Source organism: Setaria italica, chromosome VIII, assembly GCF_000263155.2.
Source record: "Setaria italica strain Yugu1 chromosome VIII, Setaria_italica_v2.0, whole genome shotgun sequence".
Classification (NCBI taxonomy): Eukaryota; Viridiplantae; Streptophyta; class Magnoliopsida; order Poales; family Poaceae; genus Setaria; species Setaria italica.
The window spans coordinates 27,446,910-27,457,726 of NC_028457.1; the positions used below are offsets into that span (position 1 = coordinate 27,446,910).

Sequence of the window (10,817 nt, forward strand, 5' to 3'; positions counted from 1 at the left end):
TGGCTGAAGCTGAAAGAACAAAGTGTTGTTCCGGCAGGTTGTTTTGGACAGGTATTGTTTTCTGCATGTGAGGTGTGCTCTCGCTGTCACACACATTGTGCCGGCATCATTGAGTGTACAGGTGGAGAAAAACGGAAGATGCTAAAGGACAAGTGTAGTCATCGGACACCGACTCGTGGATCACGGTGTGCGTGTGCGTCACTGGATGAAGAGAGTCAGATATGACGGGGAATATGGTAGATGCTAGACGTGTTTGCTGTTCCTATTTTTCCAGAGTTTATATAATGAATTGAGCCGATTCGTCGTAAGAAAGAAAACTGATGTAAACAGGTGTGGTATATAATAATTGAGCCTATTTATCATTTGCAGTATTTTTTTTGTGGATGCAATTAGTAGCTCACATGTGAGTATGTGACCTTAAACATAGTAGTAACATACTCTAACATTACCAGCATGTTCCTTAGAGAAATATAGAAAGAAACTACCAACTTGATACCTGAAAATTACTTTTAAACCCTCATTTTCCAAAATATTTTCAAATAACAATGTGCTTTTGCACCAAAGAACTTGAAATACTTTGATCTCATAGTGGAGATAAATTATGATTTGACAGCTTATAGTTCCTTCAAAGAACATAGTGGAAGCAACTTGCAAGCTGCAGAGCATAAAAATAACAGATTTATAGATGGAAGTAATGTCCATTAGCAGCCAAGAACAGTTCCGTCACGCTAGATAGCATCCATCAGAGCAACAAAGGCATCAGCAAATTGATTGCACCGAGATCCAAGAAACCAAGAGCACAAGGTCACACCAATCCTCAAATCCGCAAGGCACCGCCTCAGATCCACCGTCAAAGCCGGCAGCCCGGCATCAGGTAGCTTCCTTCCCACCGCGCCGGGAGCTCCGAAGCCAAGAAGCCGGCCATGTCGTCGGTCGGCGGCCAGCGCATCACCATCAGCTCCATCTCCTGCCGCGGCGTCAGGGCCTTCGTCCCGTTCCAGAAGCCGCCGCTCTACGCCGCGGTGTCCCTCGGAGGCCGCCGCGAGAAGACGCCGCCCGACGCCGACGGCGGCGAGAACCCGGACTGGGACGACGCGGCGTTCGCGTTCGACCTCGACGGCGATGGCGGAGGCCAGCAGCAGCAGCTGGTGGAGTTCGAGGTCAAGGCGCAGGTGCCGCTCCTCGGCCACAAGCTCGTCGGCACGGCAAGCGTGCCGGTGGTCGACCTGGCGGCGGGAGGAGGAGGAGGAGCCGGCGACGGCGCGGCGCTGCGGCACGTCAGCTACCAGGTGAGCGCCCCCGACGGCAAGCCGAACGGCACGCTCAGCTTCGCGTACGCCATCAGCGGCGGCCACGCCGGCGCCGGCGCGCGTCCACCGCCGCAGCTCTACCCGGCGCCGGATCAAGATCCGAGCTTTTGCTGCGCGCCTCCGCCGAGCGCGGCGTACTCAGCACCAGCAGTGGCGAGCTTCGCGCCACCGAGCGCCGGGTACCCTCCGCCACCACAGCCGCCGGCTTCCGCTCCTCTCTACCCGCAACTGCAAGACTTGCTTCCGCCGAGCAGCTACCCACCTCACCCACCGCCTAATCCTCAGTTCCCATCGCCAAACAGCAGTTACCCGCCGCCGCCACCACCGGCCGCCGTTAATGCATACCCGCCGCCGCCCGCGTCATGTACCGCCTGCCCCGCGCCTCCGCCAGAGCACACCAGCTACCCGCCGCCGTCGACGGCGGCATACCCACCACCACCGCCACCCGCGTCTTGCGCCGCCTGTCCGGCGCCCCCGGCACAGTACGCCAGCTACCCGCCGCCGCCGCCATCGACCGCCTACCCGCCGGCACCGCCGAGCGGTTACCCAACACCACCACAGGCGTACCCACCACCACCACAGGCGTCCAATTTGACCCCTCCGGCCAGCACCTACCCGCCGCCGCCGGAATTTGGCTCGGCCTACCCAGTCTATCCAAGGTCGGGGCCTTCGCCTCCGCCGAGCACGGTGGACCGTGCACTGCCGTACTACCCGGCGCCTCCCGGCGGCTCGTACTACCCTCCGCCGGGGACACGGCACCCCGAGGTCAACGGCGCGGGCAGGACGCCGCACTACTACCCACCGCCGGGGAGTAGGTACCCGTAGGAGGAATAATTCGGAGGAACAATCTGGAGCGAAAAACTGTGATGACTGAGACTGACAATGATGTTTCCAATAGTGTTTTTTTTCCGTCACTTTTTTTGTATTTTAAGGATTCATTTCGTTTTCTCTGAACCGGTGAATACTATAGCGCGCGCTCTCTCTCTTGCATAATTAGTCCATAGGTTTGGTTAGCATAATTCGTCACCGAAATTGTTTAAAGGAAAAAAAATTCAAATTGGTCCCTTGAAGTAGTGAAAATCTTGATAATACCTAACCAATTTACCCCTAAACTATGTTATTTGGTTCAACTTAATTTGTTCTTTTTATTTCTCTTTGAATTTTAATTTGAGACTTTGGAGGTGGTAGTGGACACCATAATCTAAATAAAAAATATTTTAAGAATTTTTCATCATTATTTTATATATAATTTCATATCTCAAGGATAAATTTTATTATTAAATATCCTACCCTACCAAAATAATGATAAAGATTTATGATATATTTTTCTATTATGATGTCTACTATCATCTTGCAAAATTTAAACTTAAGATTCTACTTGTGCACGGAGAAAAAAAAGATAAATTGTGTAAATGGGTAAATTAAACCAAATGACATAGTTTAAGGTGTAAACTGAACCAAGAATACTTTAGGGGGTTATCCTGGTTATACTTGAGGGGAGTAATTTGGATTTTTTTTCTTTGTTTAAATGCTAGTGCTAATGCTTCTTTTGCGACATCTTCATCTATCCTGAAATTTGACATAACCACATCTGAGACGTGGGGTAGCGATACTGTAGTTGTGTTGGTAGTAGTGAGAATTGTTTTATTTCGGACGAGCCTTTGGTTGGCAGTTTGTCGCCGCAACCGCCTCTCTGTCAGAAAGCCAGCGCACGCTCAACGACCAGGTAGTGACTAGCGAGAGGATGAGACTTTTTGAGCTGGTAGGAAACACAATCCCAAGAGATAGATAAAAGAAATGTACAACCCATGTAGACAAATCAGAACAGAGGCCCATGGGCTACTAGTAGCAAGGCGATGCCGGGAAACCTACCCAACTTCAGATTCGTGCAAAACAATACCACCTCTTAGATGCAACCCCCCTCCCCTCAACCCTAGCTTCGCTCCTATCAATGGCCGCCGCCAACAAGCTTGAGCTGCACCCGCAGCCCCTCCGCTAGCGCTCGCGCCCTCGACGCCTTTGGCCGTGCACATGGCCATCGGTGTAATGCTCCAGCCCAATATACCATAGTAGTTGAAGTTGTTGGCCCCATGTGGACTAATTGTGGTTGTAGTTGGTGGGTTTAGTACCACCTTGGAAGTTTAGGGGGTAGGGTCAGCTTATAATCCTTGTCGCTCCAAATGTAGAACCTCCGGATTAACCCTTTTACAAGAAGTGAGGACGAAAGTGTAAGAGATGTGCTATGCGTATGTGGGCCCGCTCCATATGAATAGCTGGGCCGTTAGCAAATTTTGGATGTTACAGATGGTATCAGAGCATGAACCCTTGCTGCATATGCGCATGTGCATGTGGCTAGGCCTGCGGTACGGCCGTGTACCGAGGTGTGGTTATGGGAGTCTGATGCGTATGTGGTGAGCTGCGAGGGCGTCAACCCTTTAGGTGGGGTGAATGTAATACCCCAGCCCAATATATAATAGTAGTTGAAGTTGTTGGCCCATATGGCTCAATCGTGGTTGTAGTTGGTGGGTTTAGTACCACCTTAGAAGTTTAGGGTCTTTATCGCTCCAAATAGCACATCCCGGTTAACCCTATTACACGAAGCGAGGACGAAAGTGTAAGAGAAGTGATATGCGTATGCGGGCCCGTTCCACGTGAGGAGCTGGGCCAAAAGTAGATTTTGGAGCAGGTGTTACAGCTGGCTTGCCCCACACATTCCCCCGGCCACACCCGTGGCCGCAGCCTTCCGCAAGCGCACCTCGAGCAAAGCCCGCTAGCTGGCTGCGCTCGTGGACTGGCCACGCCTGCCGGCCTGCCTCTTGCATGCCAGTGCCAACGTCGGAGAAGACGAAGCCATAGCTTATTATTTTTTTTTTCAAATGTTGATGTAGGTATAGATAAATATTGAATTCATTTGTCCAAAATGTTGAAATAGGTTGTGAAAATTGTTGAAAGGGGTATTTTAAAAAAATAATTGATATGTGTTTTCGAAAAATATTGAATCTAGTATTTATTGAAATGTTGATGTTTAGATACCTAATTTGGGTTTAATGGACTTTAAAACCATAATGCTTAATCAACTTGCAGAACCGGCGTTGCTGCGTTGGTTTGATAATAATCTTTGTTCTCCCATCTGATCACAACAGAGGAAGTAGATAATAAGCGTTGTTCTGATCACAACAGCTAGAGACGGCCACAGTCATAGTTGGCCTGGAACTGTGACTGGCTGCCTAGAACAGCTAAGATGGCCTTGCCGACCATCTTCTTGACAAGCGACTTCGCCCAAGCAAGGTTCCAACAACGAAAGACTCGAGCGACAGCTTCGCCACCCTCGGTCTCCTCTCCCGGACGTACATCCCAATCGCCGCGCTGATCTTCTCATGCAGTCCATGGTCACCAGTCGCCATTGCTGCCGCATCGATGCCTCCCGGCGGCACGGCCAGCGACAGCGACCGGGCGAGCACGACGGCGCCTCCCTGGCCGTTGAACGGGCCCATGACGTGCATGGCGTCACCGGCCACCGTCACGGCGCCCCTCTGAAACCGGCCGAGCACCAGCCGCCAGGGAGGCCGGTACCACATCCTGGTCAGGATCGTTAGGGACTCCGGGTCGCTGCGCTGCTCCGTCTCCGCGATCTCGGCAGGGCACTGGCTCTCCAGGAGCTTCCGGAGAGCATAATCTATATTGCCTCTGTTCGCGTCCTTGGTGGCCTCTAGAATCATCACAATTCAAAATCACGAGATTTGAAACTTTTTTGAGTTTTGTGAGTGCTATAATGAGCAGGTCAGATAGGAGTGCGACAAGCTTGATTGTAATGTGAAGCTGAGCTGAAAAGGCCGTTCTCTTTATATGTACCTTTAGATGGAATGGACAGGTTCATGTAGAAATGGACAATGTTTTCGGTGATGGGTATCTGTCCGAAAGCGTAGCCTTTGCCCAAAATGTGCAGGTACTCGGATCCAAATGGATGCCCTTTAGGGTAGCTTGCCAACCCCAGGATGCCCAGACAGGGATGCTGTGAGGGCCTGCTGAGCCCTAAGAATTTAGCTACCACTGAGTTCGCCCCATCGCATCCAATCAGAACCTGCTAGGAGTCAGTATTAAGATAAACGAAACGAACCTGTTGATACATCATCATCGTTGCACACGGAAACAGGTAATCTGATGATATGATTACCTTGGCCTTCATGGTGCTGCCATCAACCGTGGTCAGAACGGCTCCATGGCTGCTGGGATCTGCCGCGTCGATTGCGGCGATGCGACAGCCGAAGCGGATTGCCCGTGCAGGCCTGCAGGTAGGTGCTTGGCCAGAGTCTCCACGAGGTCCTTCCTTCTCAAGCATCGAAGTTCAACTATGCGTTACTTGGTGACAACACTAACACTATTGAGTTGCATGCACCACTCAGTTCAATCCAAAAATTTAAGATGATGAGGAAAGATGGATAGTAAGATGATGAGGAAAGATGGACAGTTCACTGTACTCCAATATCAACTAACCTTGTAGGTGCCAGGATCGTCTTGTTATGCTGTGGCCACACTCTCTCCTCCCTGAAATTATTTAGCGTTTGCAGACATAACCAATCCTATCTCTCCTTTTAAAACACATGTTTAGTTTGGTCATTTTGTCTGAGGTTTTATTTTTTGCGTGCTACTAGGTTTATACCTGTATGTTGCTACGGGCTATAAAATATTTATATTGAATACATAGAGTATCAATAAAACAATAACAGTTTTGCATTATGAATTCAAGCGGACATAGCTCATCACAGCAACACGCAACCAATCCAACTTGTTATCCGTATAATGTGCAACATGAGAAGTAAATAACCGTCCAGAAGATATATCTGACAAGTGTTGAAGCCACAAGTGGCTTAAAATTTTTAACTTCAGCATAGCTCTTAGATGGAAAAACATAAAGACATATCCAGAAAATTGAGTGTAACGATTCACGGTTTACTTTCAGGTTGACAATTTAAAAACAATATCCAGAGAGAATACATTAGACCCCGGAAAACGAGCAATTACATCACCATCTCCAATTCTCCATAACAATAAGGAAGCTACCTCTTTCCCACCTTTTGCTACATCTGCTTTCTCTAAAAAAATTAATGATATATTATTTTATTTATATTTATAAAATGTTAAAAATTTCAAGCATAAAATCAGCTGTGTTTCCATTTCTATTTTTCACATAACTAATAAATGGGTTCAGATGTTTTTTACTATATACTTCCTAAAAGAAACTTCATATATAAATTTACATTGGACACAACCATGCATGGTAGCAAGTAAAAACATTGCAGTCACTACGGGAAACAGTAAAGTTGTCGAGTGCCACAGGTACTCGGCGAAGACCCAAAAACACTCGGCAAACAGCTTGTCGAGTGTAACACTCGGCATATGGCACACGGCAAATTTTGTGTCGGCAAACATATGTTTGCCAAGTGTCAAACCTCGTGCACTCGACAAACGTTTTGCCGATGGCCAAAAACACACTCGGCGAAAATTAACACTTGGCGACAACGGCGGTGACGACGTCCAGGTTAACGGCGCGTTTGCCGAGTGCCAGACGGCAGGCACTCGGCAAACACGTGTACCTTTGCCGAGTGTCGGCCTTGAGGCACACGGCAAATTCGTGGCTGTTTGCCGAGTGTCGGCGCCTTGGCACTCGGCAAATACGTGGACCTTTGCCGAGTGTCATGGTTGTGGCACTCGGCAAATACGTAGACCTTTGCCGAGTGTCACGGTCGTGGCACTCGGCAAATACGTAGACCTTTGCCGAGTGTTAGCTCAAACACTCGGCAAACAAACGATAGGAGGTGGTGCAACTACCCACTTTGCCGAGTGTTAAAGCCAAAACACTCGGCAAATAGGGGCTTTGCCGAGTGTAACACTTGGCAAATTGGACAGTACCCCCTTTTTTACCCGTTTTGTCACGTATAACGGACCCCTCTCAATTCACAATACACATCGTCACAGGCATTTGTAATAAACAATCACAGGCATAATTCTTAACCACCATTACAAGCATTATTCATAAACATCACAGGCATAATCCAACATAAGCATGAAACAATCCATAAATCCAAGTTCAAGTCACAACTAAGTTTCATCCAAGTTCACAACTAAGTCTAGTTCCGTGGAGGCCAAGGAGACCACTGCGACAAATCTTGATCTTCATTATTCGAAACCGCCGATTGATTCTGCACATAGGATAGGACATCCTGAGCTAACATCTAAAGTTGTCAAAATTAAAGTATTCAATCTTAAGCACAATGTGTCAAGTGACTCACAGGAGTAGTTGTGGGTGGCTGAGGCGGAGGGAACAGCACCGGCGGCGGCGGAGGCAAAGATTGACCCATGCTCGAAGTAAAATTCTGCATGTACTGGAACATCTGGTCCATCCTCATCCGATTTTCTTCCTCCATCCTCCGTCGCATCTCCTCCATCTGCGCCGCCATCTCCTCTTGTTGCTTCCTTGCTGCTTCCACCTGGGCCTACAATATTTCATTGCAATGTTATAATGCAAAGCTAAAGTATAACAACGAACGAACGATGAATGGAAGAGAAAGAACCTGGAGAGCCTCCATCTGGAACTGTGCAGTGGTGGGTCGTGGCCGTATCGCCGGGCTCGAGTCCGTGCTCCTTGCTCGGATTTGGGAGAGAGTGGGAGTAGAGGCCGTGTTGATTACGCCGTCGCCAATCCAATATCAGCCATGCTTCTTGCCTCCTCCCACCCTCATCATGATTTCTCCATCAATGTCCTCGGAGCTCGGATCGAAGTCTAGCCCGTGAACCTCCCTAGCCATCGCTGTATACTCAGTGACACGACTGTGTATGCTAGGATGGCTGTACGCCTCGGACGGGTCGTCCGGGTTGAAATCGATATCGGCCGTCGCCTTGCCCTTTTTGGAGAGGACCCATGCCTTGAGCTGGGAGCAAGGTCGGCCATCATGTGACGATGACTGCGGCAAAAAATACAAAATGATTAGGAATTATGCAGAATTGAACGTTAGAATAAAGAATTGAAGTCGCGTACCCATTTTTCTCTATATTCATCAAGGCTTAGGCTGCCTTGATGGTGTGGTGCAGTCGGCATCTGCAAACGCCGCTGCCGGCAAGCAAGGTGGTTCTTCAACCACCCGGGCTCCAACCACACATCCACCATCATCTCCCAGCACCGGATATGCGCCACCACGGAGGCACCTACATCATCAAGTGTGTGACATATGAAAAAAGAAATTGAGCCTAATTAATCTTAAATAAAGTAAGTATCAACGTTCTTTACTTACCCTCATGAATTGGTCCTTGGTCAGGTTCATTGTCCTTGCCTCCTCTTTTCTAACCTTCATCCGTCTGTATTGAGCGTAGAATTCGATGATGGCCTGGATGCACGCCTCGTAATGCATGTCCTTCACGAGCTTCTTGGCGGCTAGATCAGAGACGGCCTTCGCCTTGGCCTTGAATCCCTCCTGGCATATATAGAAATCCTGCATATAGACGCGATGTATACAGTTATTATTTCAAGAATGTCGAACGTAGGTGATGTATTGAGCAATGTAGTGCGAGGAGTACTTACCCACAGCTCGGGCTTCACCTGCTCCGCTATGTTAGGGAATCTCCTCTGTTGACGATCAGGGACGTCGGGGGTGGCGATGTAGTGGTCCCACGTGTAGGCCGGCTGCTGCTGTCTGGCGTACACCACCAAGCTAGGGAAGTGAACCCTGCACAAAAGGCCAAGGATCCCGTTGGCCTTACGGTTGTGGCCACCCCCACTGAGCTTAATCCAACTCCTGCACAAGTGATTAATATAAATTATTAGTTTTTGTAACTTTCAACATAAGAACATTATTGAGAATATTTAAAGTTACTTACTTGGTCCCAATCGGTTTAATCAGCGGGCATAAATGCTCAGGTATCGGACGCTTCGGGAGGGATGAGGGACCTCGCAACCATATCTTGGACTGGGCATCCCCTGCCTCTTCGTCCCCCTCCTGCTCCTGCTGCTGCTGCTCCTCCTCCTCCTCCTCCTGCTCGTCGTGCCCAGAGGCGTGTGCGAAAGGTAGCTCCTCCTCCTCCTCCTCCTCCTCCACCTCAGGTTCAGGCGACGGGGGCCTCGCCGCTTTACCCTTCCCTCGAGGCCTCTGGACCACCTCCTGCTCCTCCTTCTCCTCCTCAACCCTGCGTCGAGGCCTGTGTCGAGGCCTCCCTCGACCGCTCCCTGAACGTGACCCTGACCCTGAACAAGTCCCTGTAGCGGCCAGTCTCTCGCAAATCGACGTGAGCTTCCTCATACCGCCCACCATTGCTCAATGACCTGCAATTAAAAAGAGTAAACCAATCAACATAGATAAACAAAACATAATTAGAAAGATATGCAAATTATAAATAAATTATAAATAAATTAGTACGACTCATACATGTATTAGAAATAATCATCATGATCGGGATTAGCTGGATCATAAGTCTCATCATCACTATCACGCGTGTCGATATAGTCAAGCCCATGCTCCGCAGGAGGAATGTCGTCATCACTGTCATTAGCTAATTGTAATCGTTGAAGTAATTCTAAGTCCTTCACATTCTGAACCTCGTCTCCAGCGTCCTCTTCAGCAACCCTTTCGTTGTCTACTTCCATTCTGATCGCTTCGGTTAAATCTATCACAAAACTCCCTTCGAGCCCATCTTCTTGGAATAACTCTCCTTCGTACGTGTTGGGGTCTATATTGTAATCTTCATTGTTTGGTACAGGTAGTTTACCGTGTGGCGATACCTTGTACACAACATTAGGTGTGCAATGGCATCTAGTTGAGAAACCTTGGTATGGCCGTGAAGGGGTTGCTGTGCCACAGACAACATTTCGTAATAAGTCTTTGCGGTAGCCTCTAGCTCCTTCTCCCTACGTGCTTCATCGAAGTGTGCTTCATGATAGTCATTTAACATGTCTCCCACCCCGGCATCATCATCATATTCCTCGATGCGTTGTCTCAAGACCTTCTCTCTCCCACGAGCGGATTCACCATGGTAGATCCACCTGGTGTAGTCTGACGTAAATCCATTCTTCACAAAATGTTTGCCCATGTCTAGCTTGGTTTGCCGACGCATGTTTCCACATTTGCTACACGGACACCAAGTCGATCTAGCTCCTTTGACACTTGCAAACGCCCGTTCCAAGAAAGCATTCGTCTTGTCAATCCATTCATTGGTCAACGTATTCTGACTAGTGCGGCCCATGTACATCCACTGATGATCCTCCATCCTCTAGCATATAAGCGAGTAATACAAAAATCACATTGCATCTACACGTTCCTATATTGTCTATTAGGTGAAGATAGGTCCTAATCCCACCCGAGGATGTGTAGGTGCGATGTGATTTTTGTATTACTCGCTTATATGCTAGAGGATGGAGGATCATCAGTGGATGTACATGGGCCGCACTAGTCAGAATACGTTGACCAATGAATGGATTGACAAGACGAATGCTTTCTTGGAACGGGCGTTTGCAAGTGC

General features: G+C 48.7%; 1 protein-coding gene and 1 pseudogene across 1 annotated transcript; one reads left to right on the forward strand and one right to left on the reverse strand.

The window, feature by feature from the left end:
* The first annotated feature begins 923 nt into the window (after window positions 1–923).
* Window positions 924–2,135, forward strand: LOC101762939 (leucine-rich repeat extensin-like protein 3). Its single transcript, XM_004979341.2, has one exon. The coding sequence runs from the start codon at window positions 924–926 to the stop codon at window positions 2,133–2,135; it is 1,212 nt and encodes a 403-aa protein (XP_004979398.1).
* A 456-nt stretch (window positions 2,136–2,591) lies between these two features.
* LOC101760106 overlaps window positions 2,592–10,817 on the reverse strand; it is a 24,550-nt pseudogene continuing 16,324 nt past the window's right edge.

Coding starts and splice junctions, on each gene's coding strand:
- LOC101762939 (XM_004979341.2), top strand. CDS start 924: ATGTCGTCGGTCGGCGGCCAGCGCATCACCATCAGCTCCATCTCCTGC.